This window comes from Nerophis ophidion, linkage group LG13 (assembly GCF_033978795.1).
Source record: "Nerophis ophidion isolate RoL-2023_Sa linkage group LG13, RoL_Noph_v1.0, whole genome shotgun sequence".
Classification (NCBI taxonomy): Eukaryota; Metazoa; Chordata; class Actinopteri; order Syngnathiformes; family Syngnathidae; genus Nerophis; species Nerophis ophidion.
This window is the reverse complement of record NC_084623.1, coordinates 33,109,627-33,137,597: the sequence shown is the minus strand read 5'-3', so window position 1 is coordinate 33,137,597 and position 27,971 is coordinate 33,109,627. Positions and strand designations below refer to the sequence as shown.

Here is a 27,971-nt window from a genome sequence, read left to right as displayed (position 1 = left end):
GTTAGGGTTACACAGCGTGGGTTTGTGGAGTTGTTTTGTCATTAATAAGTGTCCATGTAACAATGGTGTCCAACATCAAACACCTGTTGATTCCATTTTCATTTTAGTTTGTAATCCTTCAACATACCCAGAGTGTGTACCAAAAGAGATGTTTTCACATACTTTTTTTGATGCCAAAAGGTGGAAAATGTGTCTTAATGAAAGATTAAAAAAACAAAAAACAAAAAAAACAGTAGCACAACAGAAGTCAAAGTCCAGAACATAAATACATACTATATTTTTTACCAATTTAATTGACAACTATAAGTTCAGTGCACTAACATTAGACAATTAAATATTTGGTGTATGGTTGATAAATGCTTGAACATGTTTTTAATTATTTGCATATTCATTGATTTTTCACTGAGTAAGAAGATGAATACATTTACTTTTAGCAACATTGTAGCAACATAGTTCATAAATAGTCAGAATACAGTGTATTTCATATCTCTAAACAACTCTAATTTTTCTTCATGATTATATCTCGAACATGACTCTTGGGCTTATGTATTGTTCTTTCAGTAAGATTTAAACAAGGTTTACAGAGTTGGCACGAAAGAAAAATATTAAAGAGCAAAATTAAACCTGAAGATGTCAAACTTTTCTTAAGAGAAAAGTTGTTCTCAACACTTAAAAGTAAAGTGATAACACAACATAATTTAGTCCACTCAGCAGCGCCACATCTCGGTGGTTCAAGGTAGCTTTCGTCACAATTGGCCAAGCAAGTGTGGTTATTTACCTGCCTGGGCAGCCACGGTGCATTCATGCAGAGATAAAGGTGCAGTGGTGGTGCAGCAATGACATCCTATCTAAAGCTGCCAGCTTCCAGCCAGTTGTCAAATTCCATCCGTCCTCCCCATCCTGCAACTCAGAGGATGTCCTCAAATAAAGCTTAAATAAATGAAGACCTAACTCAGTCCATTTGTAGTCAGAGCCTCACTGCACTCCACTGTGCAGTCATTACAATGTAGCTCATCTTTCTCTTGAATCACTCTTCATTTCAACACACCAGCTCTGGAGCTATAAGATATACATTTTGCAGTGTTTTCCAGTCAGTTAACCTAATAGGTCGGTACTTGTTTGTTACAGAAAATGGCAATGAGTAAAGCAACAGTTCACTTGGTCTTGGGAACAACAAGTATCTCATCACCATCTTGGATATTGTATGAGTGAAGCGCTCGCGTGTTGTATCTGAGCTCTTCAGGACCAAAAGCACTGTTCTTGTCGATGTAATACAATCTCATGTTGTTAGTTGACAGCTGGACCACTGACGTCAGCTGCTTCTTCAGCTCAGCCACAGTCCTGTCCAAACGTATGCATAGCTGGAAAAAACACATTGTTTCTGCATTAATTGGAAAAGGTTGAGCAATTGTGCAGATTCTTGGTGCCTCGACAAAGGTTTGTTCATGCAAGCCTGCAAGCCTTTTAATTTAAAATGCGCCTTCAGTGTGGAACAACCCTGAAAAGTGGGTGTCCCAGTCAAATCTGGTCCTGCGTGTATTTTTCTTTCAACTTACAGAGCACCTACCATGCAAAATCAATTTTCCTTACCCATTTTTGTGTATACAAAATCTGCGTAAGTCCCAAAAATTAGAAATCAAACCACGGAGGCATGGTGGGGATATTTATAAAACAACCTTGCCTTCCTTCATACTTTATTCAAACGAACCATCTGGAATTTGCTCAATTTGTGAGGTTTTTCCCAATTTTGACGTCCGCGGATATCTCCATTTATGGTAAAGGTTTACCCAAAGAGCTTTCAATAAGCTCTTTTTTCTCTATCAGACTGACTCGGTCATGCAAATGCATCCTCCGCTGTTGTCATTTCTAATACAAAGTAGTGTATAGTTCTTATTTATATCTGTCAGTAGACTGGATATGGAAGCGCTAAAAACTACAACATGGCTGGAGGGGAGAAGACACAGTCGAAGTGGTTTAATGTAAATAAGCTGGCTCAAAAGTTTGCGCATCCCGGGTCAGAAAACAGCTTGAAGACGGTCTGTAAAACATAATCAATGCAACATTTTGACCAAAGAACCACCATTACATGTTATATAGACGGTTATGTAGTTTTAAATGTACAAAAAAATCGTATTCGCTAGCCACCATTATGTTATGTGGACCCCAATGAAGTGTTTTAAATGTAGAAAAAAATCTTAAAATGATTTATAAACGTATACAAGCTTGTGGATGGCTACCTAAAGTGCCTTATTGCAGTGAAACATACCAAGTCACATGTAACCAAATATTAACATTGCTGTATGTATACTTTTGACCCTGCAGATTTGGTCACATTTTCAGTAGACCCATAACAAATTCATAAAAGAACCAAATTTCATGAATGTTTTTTGTGACCAACAAGTATGTGCTTCAATCAGAAAAAAATAAGAGTTGTAGAAATTATTGGAAACTATATATATATATATATATATATATATATATATATATATATACATATATATATATATATATACATATATATATATATATATATATATATACATATATATATATATATATACATATATATATATATATATATATATATATATATATATATATATATATATATATATATATATATATATATATATATATATATAATATATAAATATATATATTAGGAGTCGGTACGGTACGTGTATTTGTATTGAACCATTTCGGTACGAGGGTTTCGGTTTGGTTCGGAGGTGTACCAAACGAGTACACATGCAAGCTGCGACCAGGCTAGGAAAACACGTAAAAGCCAGAGCTCGAAGACCCTCCTGCCTCGTTTGGATCTCCCGTTTGGAAATACTTTGGCTGCGTGATACAACAATGGAGGTTTGCCGACATTGTTCAGCAGCTGCTCCTGACAACACGTCAAACGTGTTGCACCTTTCCTGCTTCCGGCTCGAGGAGCGCAGGGGAGACACTCCTCCAGGGCTGATGTATTCTCGGGGGCAACACCCTTCATTCTCCCCGGCAGTGGGTCTCCACAGCTCCGGACTCCAGGGTAAATGAAGAGTCCGGCGATTAGTTGCAAATCGTGGCTTTATTGAGGTCTTGCACACAGCCAATCCAACAAAACACCAGCCACTCCCGCACTCGCGCTAAACTCCCTCACCTCGCTCGCCCACACACTCACTGACGTCATATGCTGTCACATATTAAAGGGCCACACACACACATACACTACTCTCATAACCCATGCTAACCCATTTGAAGCGTCACCACCGCATTCAAGCAACCTCTCCTCGGCGAAGCAGGCAGGGCCAAAGCATTAACCAATGTTTTTATAGCAGCAGATTTAAGTCCAAAGTGCATTAAAAACTAGATTTTGACCCACTTATGTGGTGGAAGAACAATGAGCCCATATATCCTCTTACTGCCAAGTTAGCCAGGCTGGGTGGGGGGAGAAAAGTTAATCTGAGGCTGAGTTGACTTGAAACTGTTTAATTTTGCACTTTTTATATGTAGGAGAAAAGTTTTGTCATTTTATTTAATCTGAGCAACAATTTGAGTCAGTTTAACGTTGATTAACGTGGACCCCAACTTAAACAAGTTGAACAACTTTATTGGGGTGTTACCATTTAGTGGTCAATTGTACGGAATATGTACTGTACTGTGCAATCTACAAATAAAAGTCTCAATCAATCAATCAATCAAAAAAGCACTATATGTAGAAAAGTTTTGTTAAGAAACTATTCTGAGCCTTATCTTATTTAGTTTTTATTGTATATATGTTGACCGCATTAACTCTGGCAATGGACCCTGTGTGTATATGTATGTTGTGCCATTGTTTACAAATTTGGTAAATAAATAACCCAAAAATTTATATTTTGTTGTTTTCTTACTGTACCGAAAATGAACCGAACCGTGACATCTAAACGGAGGTACGTACCGAACCGAAATTTTTGTGTACCGTTACACCCCTAATATACATATATACACATATATATATATATATATATATATAGCAATGTTAATACAAACCCCGTTTCCATATGAGTTGGGAAATTGTGTTAGATGTAAATATAAATGGAATACAATGATTTGCAAATCATTTTCAACCCATATTCAGTTGAATGCACTACAAAGACAAGATGTTTGAAGTCCAAACTCATAAACTTTATTTTTTTTTGCAAATAATAATTAACTTAGAATTTCATGGCTGCAACACGTGCCAAAGTAGTTGGGAAAGGGCATGTTCACCACTGTGTTATATCACCTTTTCTTTTAACAACACTCAATAAACTGAGGAAACTAATTGTTGAAGCTTTAAAAGTGGAAATCTTTCCAATTATTGTTTTATGTGGAGCTTCAGTCATTCAACAGTCCGGAGTCTCCACTGTTGTATTTGACGCTTCATAATGTGCCAAACATTTTTGATGGGAGACAGGTCTGGACTGCAGGCGGGCAAGGAAAGTACCCACACTCTTTTGCTACGAAGCCACACTGTTGTAACACGTGGCTTGGTATTGTCTTGCTGAAATAAACAGGGGCGTCCATGATAACACTGCTTGGATGACAACATATGTTGATCCAAAGCCTGTGTGGACCATTCAGGATTAATGGCACCTTCACAGATGTGTAAGTTACCCATGCCTTGGGCACTAATACACCCCCATACCATCACAGATGCTGGTTTTCGAACTTTGCGCCTATAACAATCCGGATAGTTATTTTCCTCTTTGTTCAGGAGGACATAATTTGAAATGTGGACTCGTCAGACCACAGAACACCTTTCGAGTTTGCTTCAGTCCATCATAGAGGATCTTGGGCCCAGCGAAGCCGGCGGTGTTTCTGGGTATTGTTGATGAATGCCCATCCATCCATCCATTTTCTACCGCTTATTCCCTTTTGGGGTCGCGGGGGGCGCTGGCGCCTATCTCAGCTACAATCGGGCGGAAGGCGGGGTACACCCTGGACAAGTTGCCACCTCATCGCAGGGCTAACACAGATAGACAGACCACATTCACACTCACATTCACACACTAGGGCCAATTTAGTGTTGATGAATGGGTTTTGCTTTTCATAGTAGAGTTTTAACTTGCACTTACAGATTTAGCGACCAACTGTAGTTACTGACAGTGGTTTTATGAAGTGTTCCTGAGCCCATGTGGTGATATGCTTTACACACTGATGTCGGTTTTTGGTGCATTACCACCTGAGGGATCAAAGGTCCGTAATATCATCGCTTACGTGCAGTGATTTCTCCAGCTTCTCTGAACCTTTTGATGATTTTACGGACCGTAGATGGTAAAATCCCTAAATTCCTTGCAATAGCTCGTAGAGAAATGTTGTTCTAAAACTGTTCGACAATTTGCTTACAAATTGGTGACCCTCGCCCCATCCTTGTTTGTGAATTACTTAGCATTTCATGGAAGCTGCTTTTATACCCAATCATGGCACCCACCTGTTCCCAATTAGCCTGTACACCTGTGGAATGTTCCAAATAAGAGTTTGATGAGCATTCCTCAACTTTATCAGTATGTATTGCCACCTTTCCCAACTTCTTTGTCATGTGTTGCTTGCCTCAAATTCTAAAGTTAATGATTATTTGCAAACAAAAAAATGTTTATCAGTTTGAACATCAAATATGTTGTCTTTGTAGTATATTCATCTGAATATGGGTTGAAAATGATTTGCAAATAATTGTATTCCGTTTGTATTTACATCTAACATAATTTCCCAACTCAAATGGAAACGGGGTTTGTATTTGGTTACATGTCCCTTGGCAAATTTCACTGCAATAAGGGGCTTTTGGTCGCCATCCCCAAGCTTCTGGTTACATTTGTGAGCACTCCTCTTCACAAAATAGGTGCAGTTCAGCTAAATTTGTGGGTTTTCTGACATGGACTTTTTTCTTCTACATTGTCCACGTGTTTGGTGCTTTACAGATAGTAAATGGACTTTGGGAAGGCCATTCTAAAACCTTAATTCTAGCCTAATTTAGCCATTCCTTTACCACTTTTGATGTGCGTTTGGGGTCATTGTCCTGTGTGAAAACCCAACTGCCCCCAAGACCCAACCTCTGGGCTGATGATTTTAGGTTGTCCTGAAAAACTCGAGAGGTACTCAGCAAAATGTTTGGATGAGAAAAGGTGAGGCCTTTAATCCCAGGAATACCATTCCTACCATCAAGCATGGTGGTGGTAGTATTATGTTCTGGGCCAATTTTGCTGCCATTGGAACTGGTGCTTTACAGAGAGTAAATGAGACAATGAAAAAGGAGGATAACCTCCAAATTCTTCAGGACAACCTAAAATCGTCTGACCGGAGGTTGGGTCTTTGTCACAGTTGGGTGTTCCAACTGGACAATGACCCCAATTACACGTCAAAAGTTGTAAAGGAATGGCTAAACCAGGTTAGAAATAAGGTTTTAGAATGGCCTTCACAAGTTCCTGACTTAACTGTGTGGACAATGCTAATGAAACAAGTCCATGTTAAAAAACCAAAACATTTAGCTGAACTGCACCAAATTTGTAAAGAGGAGTGGTCAAAAATTCAACCAGAAGCTTGCCAGAAGCTTGTGGATGGCTACCAAAAGCGCCTTATTGCAGTGAAACTTGCCAAGAGACATGTAACCAAACATTTGACCCAGCAAATTTGGTCACATTTTCGGTAGACCTATAATAAATTCATAAAATAACCAAACTTAATGAATGTTTTTTGTGACCAACAAGTATGTGCTCCAATCACTCAATCACAAAAAAATAAGAGTTGTAAAAATGATTGGAAGCTCAATTATGTTTTTACAAGTGTATGTAAACGTTTGACCACGACTGTATAACATGAATTTTAAAAAAACAGGAGCAGTCGCACACTACAGTTAAAAGTACAAATTACTTACAACATTAACATAAAAACACGCAACAGGTAAGATTTACAATGTTTCAGTAAAACTATTAAAAAATAATCAAGTACAGTCCCCAATAGAGATTCTTTCTCAGCTTTAAAGGCCTACTGAAACCCACTACTACCGACCACGCAGTCTGATAGTTTATATATCAATGATGAAATCTTAACATTGCAACACATGCCAATACGGCCTTTTTAGTTTACTAAATTGCAATTTTAAATTTCGCGCGAAGTATCCTGTTGAAAACGTCGGTATGATGCCGCGTATGATGACGCGTGCGCGTGACGTCTCGGATTGTAGCGGACATTTTGTTCCAGGCCGATCCCAGCTATAACTCGTCTGCTTTAATTGCATAATTACACAGTATTTTAGACATCTGTGTTGCTGAATATTTTGCAATGTGTTCAATTAATACTGGAGACTACAAAGAAGAAAGCAGTTGGTGGAAAGCGGTGTATTGCGGCCGGCTGTAGCAACACAAACACATCCGGTGTTTCTTTGTTTACATTCCCTAAAGATGACGGTGAAGCTTTAATATGGAACAGAGCGGTCAAGCGAACATTGTTCTCTACCACATGTCAACCGGCAGGTTTCGGTGAGAAAATTGTGGTAATAAGCCGGCTCTTACCGTAGACATGAGCGGAGCTTTCGTCGTTCCTCCTGCAGCTGTCAATAGAGGCAGCTGCGACTCTCTTGCCTCCTCCGTGGCTTCCCTCAGAAACACAGGCGATCACCACACCCGTGGCCACACCCCTCCGACTTTCAAGTACAACTGTATAATCTCACTAAAACACTAGTAACACAATAAGCAGATAAGGGATTTTCCAGAATTATCCTAGTAAATGTGTCTAATAACATCTGAATCACTCCCACTGCCCTCTCTTTTTTTTTTTTTTCTAGTCCTTCACTCTCACTATCCTCATCCACGAATCTTTCATCCTCGCTCAAATTAATGGGGAAATCGTCGCTTTCTCGGTCCAAATCGCTCTCGCTGCTGGTAGCCATGATTGTAAACAATGTGAGGATGTGAGGTGCTCCACAACCCGTGACGTCATACGCACATTGTCTGCTACATCCGGTACAGGCAAGGCTTTTTTATTAGCGACCCAAAGTTGCAAACTTTATCGTTGATGTTCTCTAGTAAATCCTTTCAGCAAAAATATGGCAGTATCGCGAAATGATCAAGTATGACAGATAGAATGGACCTGCTATCCCCATTTAAATAAGAAAATCTCATTTCAGTAGGCCTTTAATTTAGGTAAATAAGATTTAAGGTGAAAGTGACAAACCTGTTCCACTTTTTCTTCGCAATGAACCTCCACTTCAGCATGGCAGCGTGGCCGGAGATCGATTTCGGCCAATGGCTCCAACTTTCCATACTTGTTTACCAAACAATGGTATCTTGAAAAAAAGTAGGGCTTTTTTCAAACTTTTTTAAAAATAGAAATCAGCCAATCTGGGGCTTCTCTAAGTATTGCCATTTATCAAGGATAAATCTTGATCTTAATATACCATTAAAAATATATATTACCGTATTTCCTTGAATAGCCGCCGGGGCGCTAATTAATTTAAAACCTCTTCTCAGTCCTGCGCTTATTCAAAGCATGCGGTAAAAGTAAGCAGGCGCTATTCATTTTAAAACCTCTTCTCACCCCTGCGCTTACCAATGGCATGCAGTAAAAAATTGAGTGTGCTGAAAAACAAATAATTAAAAAAATGTATTCCGCGTTGGCGGCTCGGTGGTTGGGGACCACTGCTCTACAGTACGTCATCGCGCCCACTTTTACACCATGCTGTCTGCGTGCCAGCAGGACAGATGCATTTCGTTGATACTTATACAAGATTGCAATGCATTCTTGGTCAACAGCCATACCTTTTACACTGATGTTTGTGATGTAGGCAGCTTTAACACTCTTGCTGGTGTGCGCCACACTCTGTGAACCCACACCTAGCACATTTCTGGAGAGCATTGGCTCTGTGGCACATTATAAAAGCAGCATAGGGATTACCCATAATGCCGTGCATCCGTGACTCTTGGCTTGGGGGGTTTGTTGCTAGCGCGTGTCTGATATAGACAAGAGACATGGATACATTGCATTCTTGGTAAGTGTTATGTTGCGTTTATAATGTGTTACAGAGCCAATGTTCTCCAAAAATGTGTTTGGTGTGGGTTCACAGAGTGTGGTGCATATTATTAAGAGTGTTAAAGTTGTTTTATATCACAACCATTAGTGTGATCTGTATGGCTGAGGAACAAGACCCCTGGTTTACACACAGTAAAAGCAAAAAAAAAAAATCTCCTCTGCCATTTTGAAAATGACGGCAGGGAAAGCGTCATTCGTGACGTCACTTAATTGACCCGGCGGTTAAAGTAAGCATGCGCTTATTGATTTGGGGAGTGAGTTTTGCCCGGCAGTAATTCAAGGCAGGCGCATTTTACATGCCCGGTGGCTAATCAAAGAAATACGGTATCTCTATGTATGATACAATTCAGTTCTACACCACTGTCATATATAAGGTTAAAGTTCAAGTCCCAAAGATAGTCACACACACACCGGGTGTGGTGAAATTAACCTCTGCATTTGACCCACCGCCATGTTCACCCCCTGGGAGGAGAGGGGAGCAGTGAGCAGCATTGGTGACCGCGCTTGGGAATCATTTGGTAATTTAACCCCCAATTTCAACCCTTTGATGCTGAGTGCCAAGCAGGGAGGCAATGGGTCTGATTTTAATAGTCTTTGGTATGACTCAGTTTGAACTCACAACCTTCCAGTCTCAGGGCGGACACGCTAACCACAAGGCCATTGAGCAGGTTAGATACTGCAGCAATAATACAATAATACATTATCACTACTACATAATGCAGAGATACTACTGCCAATCATCCGATGCAGCTAAAACAGGTAACTTATATATTGTGAATGCTTCTTAGTATGGTGGTAAGTTGTACAGTGATGTGCGGTCTTAAGGCATCATGAAATACTAATACTGTACTATTAAAGGTTCTGTTAAGATCAAAATACCACTGGTATTGTGCAATCTTTAAAATAGCATGCACTATTCATAACTTATTGACCAACTCAATGGACTTGTGGTTAGTGTCCGCCCTGAGACTGGAAGATTGTGAGTTCACTCAGCATCAAGGGTTGGAATTGGGGATTAAATCACAAAATGATTCCCGAGCAAGGCGCACGGGAACATGGGGATGGGTCAAGTGCAGAGGACACATTTCACCACACCCAGTGTGTGTTGCGATCATTCGGACTTAAATTTTAACTTATTTGAATAAGGTTTTTGCTTGTACTACACAGCTTTCACCACAGAAACACTCAATCATTTACTGCAGACATGTGCTACTTTTAATACACGTTTCGGAAGCAGTCTTGCAGTGCGTTCTCAACGAAACCCACTCTTTTGTGCGCTTCTGATTTCACTTATAGGGAGAGACTGCATTTACTGCGCTCAAGACGCAAAAAAACAAATACTTGAAGCAGTTGTTTTCCTATTGGGAATATGTTAATATGTATTCTATGTGAACAAACGAACGCAATTTAAAAAAAAATCTATCGGACACCAAAATGCATCAATGAAATATGTTCTAATCAACCCTTGAGTCTGTAAATCGGACTTCAAAAGGAGTCAGTGGCTGTATCTCAGTAAATTTCAATATGTACTCAATGTACATTCAACTGCGTACTTAGTTACTAAGGGTGCGATTATTGACGGTGTAGTGCTGTCCCAAATCGATTACTGTCGTTGCGCACTTACTTGAAATTACAACTGCCATACTTATGTTTAGCTTCACTGAAAGGGGAGTATATGTTCACTGTTTCTGAAGCCAGACATACCTGTGAGGCAGCTCCTCTTCAGGGCAATGCAAGTAGTAACGGATGAAAAATCGCTCTGAATCTTCTCTTTCGCTTTCAGTTATAACGCTGCCATTCAACAGCGATATAGAGGGAAGCCTGAGAACAAATATGATGGATCTATCAGGTGGATATTTGTGACATTATGTGAACAGCAAGTGCCAAGGCGTATCGACTGTTATGATGGCGATATAGTCTGCCTGGCTTTGCTCAGAGTAAGGAGAAACCAAAAATAGCTCGTTACTCACTGCGCTATCATCAGGCTGCGACGCTCCACATTGCTGTAGTTCTGCAGTAATGGGATGCCTTGTAGTCGTACCTCCTCCAGCTTAGGGAAAAAGTTCAGCTTCTCAATGTCTTCCCATCGATTAAGACCTGGTTGCATTTAAGGCAAAAGAGATGGTGACTGTGCTTCTGCTGTACTATACTTACTTCACCACTGTAAATCAAATGTTTGCTATAACAGTCGGTGGCCTAACCTCAACTTAACAGATGTAAGTACAAACACAGATGTATTGCTGTTCATTTGTATTTACAGCACCAAGGAAAACCTACAGTGTTGACATTAGAACCCTTTTATCTTGATCAGGTTGTGCTGGCTATCATTCAAGTCCTGACCTTCAGTCTTGTCTTGACAAAGAAAACAACTGTGGTGTCCAGCTTATAATATTGTTTAGTTTGTTGATTTAACGCAAACTACTGAAAACTTATAAAGTTTGCAAATAAACACACATCACAAGGGTCTTCATATGGCATAGACACCCAAATGTATAGTATATGTACTACATATATATCCAGATACTCAAGTAAATCACAAAGCAATGGTGTTTTGCACCTCTTTTATCAGCTATTCTGTAAAAAAAAAAAAAAGTAATTGCAAATTCTTCAAGACCTCAGATAAAGACAGTGTACTACTAATGCACTGGTCACTCAAAACTGGTTACCATTCACAAATTGACAAAAGTGTTAGTAATTTTCAATTACTATTTTAAAATTAATACTTGTTTGGACTCCAAACCACAAAATACGCATACCAAATTTCAACACAATGTGGTTTGTATAGTATATACATAATAAAAATGGTATGTGATGGAGAGCTTTTACAAATCATACTTATGAATAAATATTTCAAGTATAACATTTTTGCTTAGATAATTAAATGTAGTATTAGGCCCTCGACTTTGTGTGGCCTTGAACAATATTTTTGTGGTCCCATTTTGGTATTTAATATTACTTATTTATTATTATTATTAGATAAAATTATCATCCAACCTGTCATTTCCCTAAAAATTATTATAAATCTGTAAAGGTAATCTTTACTTCATAGTGTCAAGTAATGGGTCAAGTAGTGGTTAGCTGATTAATGGAGGATCATCATTAGTGGACAATAAAAATCATATCAATAAATACATCATTATTATGATTATTGTTAGTACCATAGGATATCATAGTATTATTAATATCTACTGGGGATTAAGCAACCGTGTCTTTAAAGACTAGTGACTGCTGTTTTCTGAACTTGAATTAAGATTCTTTGAACACATTATGTGCTATGAGATACAAAAGTTATGTTTAAACATAACTGTCTCCTATAGTGCCCCAAATATATCAATAATAGTTTTACTTTCTTCTATCACCTCAGCCTTGTGCTTGCTTAATGCACAAAGTTGAGCTTTGAAGACGTCTGTGTTACGGAATAACTGCATTTTTTTGTGTAATCATTCACAATCTCAATGTGAGACAAGAACACAAATGTTTCGTACTAGACGGCTAACATTGCAGCTAAGGGTAGTCATCTTTTCTGCCCACAAAAACACCAAAAATACTCCATTTACATGTCGTGAACTGCATATTAGCCAAGTATTAGCGACTTTGTATAAGAGCTAATGCAGAGGAACTATTTTTAGCGGCGCCTTGTTCACAGACAGGTAACTAGCTTATGCAGTTATTGACATACTGAGCCACTGAGCTGCAACATTTTCTCTGAGCTGGTAAAAAAATTGTGCTAGATTATGAAATCACAACTGTAGTAGACATGGTAGAAGGTAGAAGGTTGTGGCCATAAGCCAATAAGTTATACTTGGCACTGAAGACATTTCTAGGAATAACTGACAATACGCTTGTTTGCTCCCTCTTGTGGAGAATGATAATTAATTCATCATCTAATTGGGAGACACGAGTCTTCTGCTGAAAGATAAACATCCCATCAGTTGGCATTATAGAGTGATTGCTTTAATAAGTTCGTAGTTAGTGTTTCTTGTTAAGCACTTAGCAAAACTGCTACATGATGCTAGTACAAACCCCGTTTTCATATGAATAATCGGAATACAATGATTTGCAAATCCTTTTTCAACCCATGTTCAATTGAATGCACCACAAAGACAATATATTTGATGTTCAAACTCATAAACTTAATTATTTTTTTTTGCAAATCCATCCATTCGTTTTCTACCGCTTGTTCCCTTTTGGGGTGGCGGGGGGGCGCTGGTGCCTGCAAATAATAATTAAATTAGAATTTCATGGCTGCAAGACATGCCAAAGTAGTCGGGAAAGTGCATGTTCTCCACTGTGTTACATCACCTTTTCTTTTAACAACCTCAATAAACGTTTGGGAACTGAGGAAACTAATTGTTGAAGCTTTGAAAGTGGAATTCTTTCCCATTCTTGTTTTATGTAGAGCTTCACTTGTTCAACAGTCCGGGGTCTCCGCTGACATATTTTATGCTTCATAATGCACCACACATTTTCGATGGGAGACAGGTCTGGACTGCAGGTGGGCGAGGAAAGTACCCGCACTCTTTTTTTACGAAGCCACGCTGTTGTAACACATGCTGAATGTGGCTTGTTGGCATTGACTTGCTGAAATAAGCAGGGGCGTCCATGAAAAAGACGGCGCTTAGATGGCAGCATATGTTGTTCCAAAACCTATATGTACCCTTCAGCATTAATGGTGCCTTCACAGATGTGTAAGTTACCCATGCCTTGGGCACTAATGCACCCCTATATCATTAAAGATGCTGGCTTTTGAATTTTGCGTCGATAGCAGTCTGAATGGTTCGCTTCCCCTTTGGTCCGGATAACACGATGTCGAATATTTCCAAAAACAATTTGAAATGTGGACACGGTCATTCAATGTTGGTTTCCAGCCATGCAGCTTACGTGGAGTGATTTCTCCAGATTCTCTGAACCTTTTGATGATATTATGGACCTTAGATGTTGAAATTCCCAAATTTCTTGCAATTGCACCTTGAGAAACGTTGTTCTTAAACTGTTTGACTATTTGCTCACGCGGTTGTGGACAAAGGGGTGTACCTCGCCCCATTCTTTCTTGTGAAAGCCTGAGCATTTTTTGGGAAGCTGTTTTTATACCCAATCTTGGCACCCACCAGTTCCATATTAGCCTGCGCACCTGAGGGATGTTCCAAATAAGTGTTTGATGAGCATTCCTTAACTTTATCAGTATTTATTACCACCTTTCCCAACTTTTTTGTCACATGTTGCTGGCATCAAATTCTAAAGTTAATGAATTTCCAAAGAAAAAAAAGTTTATCAGTTTTAACATCAAATATGTTGTCTTTGTAGCATATTCAACAGAAAATGGGTTGAAAATGATTTGCAAATCATTGTATTCCGTTTAGAGTTAAATCTAACACAATTTCCCAACTCAAATGGAAACGGGGTTTGTAGAATTACTATAGCTCGATTTGCTTGTCACTCAGCTTCTACAACTTGTAGCTCATCTTCTCAAAATTCAGCCTCAACATTTTTTGGTTCTACAAGTAGTTGTTGGTGGCTCTCATTTAGTCTGCCATAATCAGTTATAGCTGTTGAAGGATATAGCAAACATGATGCCCTCTGTGAAATCAAATGTGCCGCCGCGATGCTTAAAATGGCCAAAATAGTAAATATTACATGATATCATGAATGTGTTAGTTACTACATTACATACAGTAAATACTTAGAGCATGTATATAAATTGTTTATGGAAGGTTTTGGATGTTTTTTAGAGTGCTTTAAAGGCGGAATAGATCGAATCCCCTTTAGCTACATTGTTAGCCACATCTTGCCAGTGTTTTTTTACTACTAAAAATGTATAAGAAAAATACAACGTGTGTTCTTGTCTCATAGTAAATGTGAATGATGAAAAAAAATGCAGTTCCCTTTAAAGTAAACAGCAAATTGTTGCATGCTGGGTTTTCCGCTACAATTTTGGTTGAAGTTGTATAGTTACACATTCCTAATTTGATTCAAATAACTTCATTATTGAGCACAACTGACTTTTTTTTAACTTTCATGATGTCATATCTTATAACTGACAGATTTAAACAAAAGAAAAAAAAATCCTCAAATCTTTTCAAAGCATATGCAATGATCATGTGGCCCACCAAGTGGTTGTGGCCCTTAAGTGCTTTATGCAGTGGGCATACCATGTGCAGTATGCACAAGAATTATCCACTGAAATCATACCCATTAACACTAGAAATTATCATTTTGGAAAATATACAGTAGTAAGATACTGTTTTACATAGAAAGGGACTAGACAATTTTCTACCTGGGAGTAGAAAATTGGAAAATTGAGGAACCAACATAAGCTGGCTGAACCCGAGCCCAGAGCAAAGACAAAGAGACTTAAAAACTCTACCCTGCACGCTGCAATTAAGCTGTATAATGACACTAATTAAATAAGTAATATAGTTATATACCAGAATGCCAACAGTTTCTATGCTGCTGCTGCCCTGAGGATGTTCAACATTTTTAAAATACTGTTTGTTCTTTTAATTTTTTATTGTTGTTTGTTTGATATCTATTGTAAAGTTCAGCTGTTTTTTCAGTGAGGCCTTGGCTCCACTGCAAGCATGAATAAAATAAAGTCAAGTCAAGTCATACTTGCCTTGCTTAATTTTTACCCTGAGTGTAAAACCACTTCGAATACAATATCCCTAGGTATACTCTGAGTGGGGGTCAACGGGTCTGCTAACTTTTATGAAGACATTACAAATTAATGCTTATAATGTAAATGTATCCATCCAGTTTCCAAAACTTATTTTGTGCTGGCGCTCATTCCAATTGACCTAATGTGGGAGGCCGGTTACTTCCTGGACTGGTCACCAGTCAATGCCAGACAGAGTTAAGCATCCACACTCACACAAATTATCAGAGGTGGGAATCTTTGGCCACCTTACGATTCGAGAATGTACGATTCGATTAAAAATTGATGCATCTTTAATCATGTATCCTAGTTTTACATTTCTTTTTATTTCACTAGATAAGTGCTTATCAATTGCAACTTTCAAAAACTGTGCACTTGTAATAAGAAATTCAAATCAAATTCATAAAAATGTATACTAAACTGAAACATAGGTGCTCTATAACAGTGGTCCCCAACCACCGGGCCGCAGAAGAATTTTTTATTAAAAAAAAAACAAAAAAAAAAACTTTTTTTTTTTTTTATTATATCAACATAAAAAACACAATATACACTTACAATGTGGCACCAACCACAAAAACGTCCCTTTTTTCATGACAAAAACGTCCCTTTTCATGACAAAGAAGAAAAAAAAAAAAAAAAAAAAAAGGACCCCCCCCGGGCCGCGGGACAAATTATTAAGCGTTGACCGGTCCGCGGATAAAAAAAGGTTGGGGACCACTGCTCTATAATGAAGGAGCTGGTCGGATCCCTCAGTGAGGTGGCTCGCTGCAGTCAGCCAAATTTTGTCTGTCTGCTTTACTTTATTTACAATAAATATATTGATTATTTGATTATTGACGTTTACTAATCGATTTTAAAATCGTCGATGTCTGAATTGCGGTGCATTTACAAATGTATTATTTCCCTCACCTCTACAATTCATCATCTTCAATAAACCTAATGTACGGTTTTTGACCCGTGAGAGGAAACTGCAGTGCCCAAAAAACACATGCAATTGCAACGCTGTTAATGTCACCAGTATTGTTTGAGGTAATTCTGCAATCACAATGTTTCAAGCACACATACAGCAACTGACCTGAGTTGTGGAGGTTGATGCTGCGAAGGTTTGGGAAGAGCCGTTGTAGGATATCCTTGCTGTCTTGTATAGAAGCTAAATTGTTATTGGCCATGACTAGTGTGTCAAGTCCCGGGAACATCGATCCAAATTTGCGGACTTCGACCCAGTCGTGTAGGCTGTTGTCTGTGATATGAAGGAGGCGGACACTGGGGCAAGCATCACTGGAGGCACTTACACCACTGTACTCATTAAGGCACAGGAACAATTCTTCTAGCCTGCAAGACAACGCTGATGACTGCATTTGCATCCAGCTATGATACCTCAAAAGGCATTTTTAGGTTTCAATAAAGCTCAACATAAAAAGCAACATTAGGGTTTCCCTTACTCAGGTATCCCATGGGTGAGCAGCATTACGGTGTCCCAGGACACTTGGGTGTTGTTAAGGACGAGGCGTCGGACGTGAGAAAAGGCTTCAGCACACTGTGGCTCAAGGGTCATCCCTGCTAGCGGGTTGGAGCTTAGATTTAGGAAATCCAGATTGGGGATGTTTGACACAATTTTACTGATCTGAAAAGACATTATGATGATTGAGTCCTCACTAGATTGTGTGCTAATATAAACAGGAACCCAGGTGATACACTTGAGGTGATAGGCATGTGCCTGTCGTGAGCTATTATTACAAACACAATAGACATTATCTTTTTCTACAGATTTTCTGTACTTATCTAGTAATATCGAAAGTGAATAAATCAACAAACCCAAAGACAGCACCTCATGCCAGTCCTGCAGCTTGTTATGGGACAGGTCCAGCTCCATGACATGGGAACAGAAGGCAGCGATTTCACTCTGGTCTCCTGCATTGCTAATTCCACAACCAGTCAACACCAGCACACTGGGCAAGTTCAGTCGGTCTAAGAGCGAAAAACAAAATTGTGAAGCAAAAATTATTTTAGGCTGAACATAAAATGTTGTTTACATCCTGTATTATACAGTAGAAACCATTTATATCGACGCCCCTCAAATTGTCTGACTCACATCAACATACTGTAAGCTGTTGTATCGCAAAACCAAAAGACCCTGCAACGCATAGCACAGCAGGAAAAATCATTGGCATTCAAACAAATAAATACTAACTAATTTTTAGATATTTGTTGTATTTATTTATTTTATTTAAATGTCTCATATGTATTGTACAAATGTCCATATCCATGCACACTGGCTGTTGTTGCTGTGTTTTTAAGATGCAAAAATGCACATATTATTTGCAGTGCATATTTTGTACATTATTGTGTTATTTTTGTATATCTGTATTTGTATTTTTATTTCATTTTATTGTTTACATTTTGCATATAGTTTAAAAAAAACATCAATTAACAGTTAGCTCACGCCGTGGTTTAGAGAAAAACACTTTTCCTGTACATGCAGCACATTTTGAAAATTTACAATAAAGATGACTTTGACTTTGTTGACATAGCTGAAACTAAAACCAGTCATTGCTTGTACAATTACTTGGGATTGTGTCCACAAACATAAGGAGAATGGGCAATAATAAATGACTCTTGGCAGTTTGTTGACAGTTTTCCTACATGTGTTCTAATATTTATCCTGACTTTTCTGTTACCATTATATTTTACAATTTTATCTAAATGAGGTGCTGCGCTAATTTTGTTGTATGTCTCCACTACAATGACAATAAAACTTTCTATGTGCATGTGTACATCTTTCTTACAGTATTAATTTAAAAAGCATTTTGTTATTTGATGTGATGGAATCTAGGTTAAAGGGAGGTCATATAATGTTTTTCTACATTAACAACACTTCCTTGTGGTCTACATAGCTTTGGTGGTGCTTTGGTAAACATTTTACATAGATTTTTTTTTTTTACGGACCATTTTTAAGCCACTTTCTGGATGTCTTTTCAGAATGCACCGGTTTGTTGGCGGCCATATTCACAGGCCAGAGCCTCCCTCAAGTCCCCTGCGACTATGTTTCCCCCTAGTCAGTCATGTTGTAGCTTCCATACCGAGTTTGACAGACATACTGTAAGTTAAATCTGTTTGCTACTTTTCCTATTAGAAATGGCAACAGCGAATAATTTTTGCATGGATGGGCATGTACGAGACAGTCTGCCCTACAGCAAGAGGATAAAGAAAATAAGAACCTTATTGACTACAACTTTGGACTACAACTGAATAAAAATGGCTTAAGGAGTCATAAGGGTGCCACAGACACAAAAACAGATGCTAACAGGTAAGGAAAGTTGACTTTGCATAGTATGACTCCTGCTTTTAATTTAAAGCTTACTTTACACAGATCAAAACGTCCCTGTGCATGTTTCAATGCTGTGTAACGGGGGATTAGTTATGTTGCTGATGAGGAATGAGGAAGCTGACAATCCTACAACTAATGTAGACCGAGTTTTCACAGAATTGGTCCTTTTGGGTGTCAAATTTCATTTCAACAAAAAAGGTGGTCGATGTTGTTGATGAGTTGGTCGACATAGACGTGATTTTGACATCAAATGCACATGCGTACATAAGTATTGGTTGGATATTTAGCTCACCTTTCATAGGGGAACCTTTGGGACATGCAGTTGGCACCACCACTACCCCCATGCCAGGTCCTCTCCGGTACGGGAAGTTCTCTGGACTGTACTTTTCACTCATCACCTCCACAAAAGTGCGACCATACGTGCACACTGCTGGCTCCATTACGCCGTCTTTTTGATCTGAAGGGTCTCCCCTATTTTGTAGAGGAATGTAGAAAAACACTTAACAGATAATGTACATTCCACAGAAAGAATGTGTGAATATGAATAGAAAAACTGATCTAAATTTAAAATATTGATTTAAATGAAATCAGCTTTTCTCCTTATTAAAAATCTACCCACAGTCCCTATGATGGCAGCATGACATTTTGTGTATGAAATGTTTGCAAATTTGCCTAAAAAAAGAAATTGCATGAACAAGTATCCAAAGCCTTTGCGCAACATTTTGTTGATACAACTTTGTCAGAAATTACAGCTTGTAGTCTTTTTGAATATGATGCCACAAGCTTGGCCCACTTATCTTTGGGTAGTTTCACCCATTATTTTTTGCAGCATCTATCAAGCTCTTTCAGGTTCAATGGAAAGCGTCGGTGCACAAACATTTTCATAACTCTCCAATATGTTCGATTGGATTCAATTCCAGTCTGGGTCTGGCTGGGCCACTCAAGGACATTCACAGGGTTATCCTGTAGCCACTCATTTGATATCTTGGTTGTGGGCTTCGGATCATTGTCCTCAGTTTAGATGGGTGGCCAGCTTAAGGAAGAGTCAGAGTGGTTCCAGATTTCAATGCAGTAGAAGACTTGCCCAGATTTGTTTTTCACTATGATATTGTAAATTTTCTCTGATACTTGATATTCCAAAAACAGAAGTGTAAGGTTGACTGAAGACTAAATTGCCTGTATTGTGTGAGTGACTGTAAATAGTAGTATGTGTCTGTGTCGGTTCTGTGATTGACTGGTAATTCTTCTTCAGTGACCCTGAACTGAATAAGCGGTTTCAAAAATGGATGATGGCTTTTAATATCTATAGGCAAGGACAAAGTTTAAGGAGGAATTGCTGACACCTCACTATCCGTCACCTCTGACCTGTACAAACCAGCCACAGTTGTGTAACAATAAAATTGCACAATAAATTATTAAAATTTACATTATCATACCAGAACACATTCAATAATATTACTTTTTAACACAAACGGGATCTTTTTCAATTTCTATCGACAGAAAACAGACACCATCTCTTTTAAAAATCCTTCCATTAACCACAAACATTTTTTATTTTAGATGATTATTTAATATAGAATTAATTGTGAAGATGACACACTGCAACTGATTTATACAATTAAATATAGTTTTCCTCCAATAAACTTGATGATTGTAGTCATGTGGCTCTTATACAGCTGAGTGAAAAGAGGGAACCTGCTGTAGACTGGCATACATTATGTAGAGGTCCATCAGATATAAAAAATGAAAGGATCTAGTTACAAAATCATATTTGATCAAATGGGCTGCTGGTAAATTGCGGTAATGTCTGAAAGCAATTTGCTTCTTCTCAGCCAATATGAAGTTGTAATGGTACTGTTGTAATTTTCCTGAACAAAGCTATTTTTACACACAACAGGCATTGTAGCTTGTGCAGTAAGAAAGAATGCATCTAAATAATTACTGACTACAAGTGAAATCTTTGACAGAATAATGTCACAGCTCAAATCATGCCATAGAAGATCTTACCTTAAGGAAACTTTTCTTTGATCTGACCTCTCCCAGTGTTCTGTCTGCTTCTGCTGTGGTAAAAGAAACACAAATCATTGTATTTATCCTCCTTTTTGTTGACACATGCTTAGTTTGTATCCAGTACCAACCATATAATATAATTACAATGTAATCAGTGTACGTTAACAAATTTCTCAGTTTGACTGACTCAGTCACACACAAGGGCTAAATAAGTGACGCCGATTAGCCTATCCTATTGTCTGCATTAATAGTTGTGGCATGCACCAGAGACATTAAATAATGGGTGATATTTCAACATACAAAATTTAAATGAGTGCATTTTTGTTGGGGTAAAAGAATGGTTCTGAATTCTACCGAGAAAAAAGACGCTGTGTAATGTCGAAGCTTTGGAAGCCAGAGACGGTTTCTCTATTTTAGCCCCTTGTGATTACCGGGTCGCATAGTGATGCGGGCGTCGTTCTCCGAAGATGCAGATGAACTTCAGACACAGCGTGAAGGTAGGAAATTATTTATTTTGACAATAAATCAAACAAAAACATGCTCATATATGGAAGGCCAAAACTAAGGGGGCTAGCGTGGGAGCTAGTATACAAAAGGAGTTTAACGTGGAACCTAGTATGTAAATAGCAGGAATCAATACCGTCATCAACTGTTGCATGAAGCAAAGCCAGACTGACTGACCGGAAAAGGCATTATTAAATAGCGCTCTGATCAGTGCTCGGGAAACAGGTGAGCGTCCCAAACACCAATCACAAACAGGTGGAAACAATAAGCACCTATGGTAATTGAACACAAACACAAGGGTGCACAAAACAGGAACTGAGGGAGTCCAAAAAAAAAAACAGAACATGATCCAGGCAACGGATCATAACACTCCTCCCTTCATTGTATGTTTTTATTGATTTTGATATAAACACAAATCTTAATTCGCAAAAACATTTGAGCAACAATGTTGACGTTAACAATACTACAACGCATGTCAACATAAACTGACGTTTTTTCATAGAATTGTGTCAATAAAAACAATCAACCACATGTATGCCAACAACTGCTTAAGCTGGTAAGTTTTAGTAACAAGAAAAACCTGGTGGACCAGGACTTGATTTGTTTGTTGGTTGACTTAAGACGTGTTGTTGACACATACAGGGTTCCACATTTACAATACATCCTCATATTTACAGCACACAAATCAGTCGATTTGTGAGACCATTTAAGCTACACTGCTCAAAAAAAAAAAAAAAAAAAAGGAAGTACATGACAATCACGACAGAGTCACGCCAAGTCAATCAGGTCTATAACGCTCCCCAAGCCAAGGACCCCAAAGGACCCACCCCTACTTATGTATATTGTACACAATTTGGCAAAATTGTGTTTTATATCAAACTGGTGGGATAGGCTTTAACCCCCTTGATCCCAAAAGGGACAAGTGGTAGAAAATGAATGGATTGACGGTCATAAAGGTATCTTGCTTGTTATTGTGTAATACTACCATATTTAAATAGCTAACTGACAAATTGTGTGTTAATCACTAGCTGGCAACTGGTGCACTAATTGCTAGCTGGCAACTGGTGCACTAATTGCTCGCTGACAAGTAGAGGGCGAATTGCTAGATACCAACAAGTGCACTAATCATTAGCAGGCAACAAGAGCACTAATCAATAGCTGGCAACAGGCGCACTAGTCGCTAGCTGGCAAGTAGCACGCTAATCGCTGGATATCTTTAATGTTAACATGAATACAGAAATACGGTTGTTTTACGTTTTAATTTTAAAACGACAAAGTACAGTGAGTAAGGTGTCCATGCCAATGCCATTTATAAACACTACAGTGTGTTGTATGGATGTTAGTTTGTATTTAAAAAAACATTTACATTTGTGGAAAAATAAAATATATGGAAAAAGTCCAATCAACTGAAATTCAGTTACCCAGCGCAGCAGTTGATAGATATTGACTGCGATTCAATTCAACTTTCTGTTGTGCAACTGCCAAAGACAGTCTATGGAAAGAAGAAGCAATATGCAAGACAACCCCTACGAAGGAATGGTTTTGCAAATAGACGCCACAGACCATTCCTGTCTCCTTATGCTGGCTGATTCTATGCCAGTTTTCTATTTTTCAGTTCCCTTTGCAACTAATATTAGCGTGATGTGGTATCTACAGCCCTCCAAGATGGCACATCCATATGCTCCTTAGCCAGGAGGTTTGCTGTGTCTCCAAAATAGAGTCAAGAGTGTGGAAGAGATACCAGGAGACAGGCCAGTTCATCCAAAGAAATGTATGGGGCTATAGGACTGAGGACTATCTGGAAAGTTGCCTGAGCGCCCAATATCCAAAAGTGGTGCCCGTGGTAACACCGCAGATCGCCAGAAAACACATTTACATGTATAGTCGCCATTGACACCGTGGTATTGTACCAGATGATAAAGGTTCCCACTGAGCACTTGTGACAAACGTTACAGAGTCTGACGATGCTGTAACTTAAAGGTGTTAAGTTAGAGGTAACTTAAAGGTGTTAAGTACTGTACCGGGACCACTGTCAGACCATGAAAATGCTGGACTGTGTCAACAGTTTATCAGTCTTCTTATCAGAAACATTGCCAAATAAGTACAATAAGTGCATACAGGCACAATCAACCTGTGATTCAATTGTTCCACTTTAGTTTTGGGTATGATTTTGAATCCAGTCTTTAGTAGTTTTATTTGAAGGGTTTCCATAGATCGTTTGTTCGGAAAAAATTGAACCACACTATTAATTACGGATTTGAATGGGAATATTTTATTCGCCAAGATCGGGAATATAGTATTTAAGAGTTGTCTTTATTTTTTTCCTTCACTTAGTAGTATTACGATCTTTTTACCTCAGAGTAGCTGGAAGGGTTGAAAGACGGCTTCAACAGACTAAAAGCTCCTTCTCAGCTCCCAGGCTTTTCAGGAAAAGAAAGGACATCTATAACAAAATAAATAAATAAATGGGTTGTACTTGTATAGCGCTTTTCTACCTTCAAGGTACTCAAAGTGCTTTGACACTACTTCCACATTTACCCATTCACACACACATTCACACACTGATGGAGGGAGCTGCCATGCAAGGCGCTAACCAGCACCCATCAGGAGCAAGGGTGAAGTGTCTTGCTCAGGACACAACGGACGTGACGAGGTTGGTACTAGGTGGGGATTGAACCAGGGACCCTCGGGTTGCGCACGGCCACTCTACCACTGCGCCACGCCGTCCCTTGTGTATGACACTGAAAGACAGACAAAGTCAATGAACCATTGCTATCATGATTTACATTAATCTGTATACAGATGGTCCTTGTTTTATGACATTCCGTATTATGACATATTGTGTTAAAAAGGCACTCTCATAAATTAATACTGTAACAAAAGTAAAAGAAAACTATTGTCATGCGTGCTGTGGAATAATACTTATGGAAAGTAATACATAGGTGGAGTAATACATGGGATGAAGAATTTTACATTTATTCTTTTTATTTAAATTTGTAACTTTAACCTGCCCCTATTTATTATACCCCAAGTGAGAGGCGTATTTTTACAGGGACAGCGAACTAAATACTAAAAAGTAAAAAGTGACGAGAAATGCGATACGCTCAGTAGAGAAATAACAATTCCAAACCCCTCAAACGCTGTGGCTGTGATCATCATCAAGGATAGACAGTGTCAAATAGACAGTGATAACTAAGCAATGTAGTGGTCTCATTCTTGAGACTTACTTTTCTGGATAAGACTGTTTCTGCCTCCCTATCATTACTCCCTCCATTGTGCAAGAAGCCAACCACAGGGATACTTTTTTTGTGTTGGCAACATACGAATGCAAGGCTAAAATAGTAAAAAAATAAAATTGTGGCTAGTGCCTAAACGCACTTTGAAGGTCACATTCAGCGAAGGCAAGAGAGCTGAGATGATATATTGTACAGTGGAACCAGTCGTCAACATCCCTCTGGTTGGCTGAGTCACATGGACATAAGCGGTTGTCTACATCGGTGGTTCACAAATGGGGGTACGCGTACCCCTGGGGGTACTTGAAGGTATGCCAAGGGGTACGTGAGATTTTTAACAATTCAAAAATCCTTTATAAACATATTTATTGAATAATACTTCAACAAAATATGAATGTAAGTTCATAAACTGTGAAAAGAAATGCAACAATACAATATTCAGTGTTGACAGCTGGATTTTTTGTGGACATGTTCCATAAATATTGATGTTAAAGATTTATTTTTTGTGAAGAAATGTTTACAATTAAGTTCATGAATCCAGATGGATCTCTATTACAATCCCCAAAGAGGGTACTTTAAATTGATGATAACTTCTATGTGTAGAAATCTTTATTTATAATTGAATCACTTGTTTATTTCTCAACAAGTATTTTGTTATTTTTATATCTTTTTTTCCAAACAGTCCAAGAAAGACCACTACAAATGAGCAATATTTTTGCACTGTTATCCAATTTAATAAATCAGAAACTGATGACATAGTGCTGTATTTTACTTCTTTAACTATTTTTTTTCAACCAAAAATGCTTTGCTCTGACTAAGGGGTACTTGAATTAAAACAATGTTCACAGGGGGTACGTCACTGAAAAAAGGTTGAGAACCACTGGTGAAAAAGACAGTTTTATTTATGTCATAATTGTTTATTTAGGTGTGGACAATAGCCTATAATAGTCAGATTATAACGGCTTACATTGAAGGCTGATAGATATTTAATAACAGCTTGAGTCATGTCATTACAAAATTTAAACAACATATTGAGTCACGTCATTACAAAATTTAATGAACTGATTATTGGGCGTACAACTTGATGGAGCGCGCAAACCACTATTGCAGTGGTTCTTAACCTAGTTGGAGGTTCCGAACCCCACCAGTTTCATACCCGCATTCACCGAACCATTCTTTTGTGAAAAATAAAATGTTTTTATTTCAAATTCAAGAAAAAGTTATATGTTTTTTTTCCCCTGGTGTACAAAATGAACCGTGCATGAACATCACTTTGTTCAAAGAACAAAACCAACAGTGCATGAACTCACAACAAATTATCCATCCACCCATCCATTTCTACCGCTTATTCCCTTTGGGGTGGCGGGGGGCGCTGGTGCCTATCTCAGCTACAATCGGACAGAAGGCGGGGTACACTCTGGACAAGTCGTCACCTCATCGCAGGGCCACAACAAATTACACACCTGCAAATCAGTGTGACTTCTGCTGTTTCCGTATCCATGATACGCCGAAATCTAGAAGTTTTTAGTTACACGATGAGTCCATACTTGCCAACCCTCCCAATTTTTCCGGGAGAATCCCGAATTTCAGTGCCCCTCCCGAAAATCTCCCGGGGCAACCATTCTCACAAATTTCTCCCGATTTCCACAACGATATTGGGGGTGTGCCTTAAAGGCACTGCCTTTAGCGTCCTCTACAACCTGTCGTCACGTCCGCTTTTCCTCCATACAGACGGCGTGCCGGCGCATTCACATCATTTATGTGGCTTTTACACACACATAAGTGAATCCAAGGCATACTTGATCAACAGCTATACAGGTCACACTGACGGTGGCCGTACACACAGTTACAAATATGCACCACACTGTGAACCCACACCAAACAAGAATGACAAACACATTTCGGGAGAACATCCTCACCGTAACACAACAGAACAAATACCCATAATCCCTTGCAGCACTAACTCTTCCGGGATCTACAATATACCCCCCCCCCCCCATATCCCAAATTCGGCGGTCTCAAGGTTGGCAAGTATGGATGAGTCAGGTGTGTCTTGACTGGCTCCGCCGAACCCCTGAGGCTGACTCACCGAACCCTTAGGGTTCAATCGAACCCAGGTTAAAAAACACTGCACTAGTGGTATGCATACCAACAGAAAAAGCAAACATACAATTAAATACAGTGGTAATTAGGTATTTGAATGAGGTAATGAAACTTAAAAATATAAGATAACACCATATGTTAACCTGACAACCGTGGCGTTGAGTCATATTAAATTTATGGAATTATCGTCAGGCTTTATTTCTATGCCAAATATCAATTGAAAACTGTCGGTATTTACACACTTCAATCGTCTGTAAACCGAAACGTTCTTTTTCCCCTTACCACATTGATACACAATTTTAAACAAGCAACAATTACATCGGCACATTATAAATCTATTTCTGGTTTTAAGGTTTTCGAATTTCACGAAGATATATGCTGTTGGCTGCTGCTCTGATTGAAGAAAAGCAATGGCGGAAACACCGTGCAGAGCGAGATTAGAAATCGTGTTTTCCCATATTTAAAGGCAAATTGTCACATTCGAACAGAGCCGAAGTGATATTTGACTCCGGCCACTTCGTGACGTCTGACAACGGCGGCTTTTACTGGCGCACGCAGTAATAATGTCGCGTTTATCGCTGAGTTGACACATATTTGAAGGAAGTCCGCTTTATACCGGACAATCTTGCAGACCATAACAACACCTTGTGATGTGACAGCTGACATAATGAACTATATACGCTTTGGAGATATTACCGTTTAATTGACTTTTGTTAGAAGACGAATATGAATGGATAATGACAATAAAATCATTGACACCCCCCTCCCCCCCGCCCCCCCGCTCGTGGTGATACAACATAAATATACTTTGGCCACCAAACCAGCTACAAACATTACGCTTATAAATGTTTTAAAGCGTGGTCATATTGACATACCTTTAACGATCACTTGCAATGTCTCTCGATGAAAGGAAAGCCGCTGTCATTCTCATCTCCACCGACCCAGTATCCCGGAAGTGACGCATTTGTTTTCCTGTACGAGATGTCCAAATTAGAAATATTAAAAACTATTTTTTTAATTTTCCATTTGAACGAGCGGTAATAATGTCTTCTTTCACAGTTAAGTGGACATAACGTTAACGTTATTCTCAACTACCTCATGCTGTAGCTATAAT

The 27,971-nt window shown here is 38.8% G+C and overlaps 1 protein-coding gene across 4 annotated transcripts; it reads right to left on the bottom strand.

The window, feature by feature from the left end:
- Window positions 1–355: 355 nt before the first annotated feature.
- On the bottom strand, window positions 356–27,829 carry LOC133564464 (tubulin-specific chaperone cofactor E-like protein). Of its 4 annotated transcripts, XM_061918796.1 has the most exons (11): window positions 27,733–27,798; window positions 23,876–23,964; window positions 21,015–21,067; window positions 19,300–19,478; window positions 17,508–17,647; window positions 17,122–17,303; window positions 16,755–17,011; window positions 10,998–11,124; window positions 10,732–10,848; window positions 8,173–8,284; window positions 356–1,361 (listed from the first exon to the last, which is right to left on the bottom strand). In XM_061918796.1, the coding sequence occupies exons 4-11, from the start codon at window positions 19,445–19,447 to the stop codon at window positions 1,155–1,157; spliced, it is 1,290 nt and encodes a 429-aa protein (XP_061774780.1). In that variant the 5' UTR covers window positions 19,448–19,478; window positions 21,015–21,067; window positions 23,876–23,964; window positions 27,733–27,798; the 3' UTR covers window positions 356–1,154. The 4 variants fall into 4 exon arrangements, with proteins under 4 accessions (XP_061774780.1, XP_061774779.1, XP_061774781.1 ...); XM_061918795.1 differs by lacking the exon at window positions 23,876–23,964 and having other exon boundaries at window positions 27,733–27,829; XM_061918797.1 differs by lacking the exon at window positions 23,876–23,964 and having other exon boundaries at window positions 21,015–21,064; window positions 27,733–27,803.
- Window positions 27,830–27,971: the final 142 nt, after the last annotated feature.

Excerpts from the sequence above, each read along its gene's own strand:
- LOC133564464 (XM_061918795.1), bottom strand. The coding sequence starts at position 19,447 with ATGGAGCCAGCAGTGTGCACGTATGGTCGCACTTTTGTGGAGGTGATG. Across the intron at positions 17,012-17,121 it reads CTCACCCATGGGATACCTGA|GCTAGAAGAATTGTTCCTGT; the intron begins GTAAGGGAAACC and ends GTTGTCTTGCAG. Across the intron at positions 10,849-10,997 it reads CGCAGCCTGATGATAGCGCA|GCTTCCCTCTATATCGCTGT; the intron begins GTGAGTAACGAG and ends ATTTGTTCTCAG.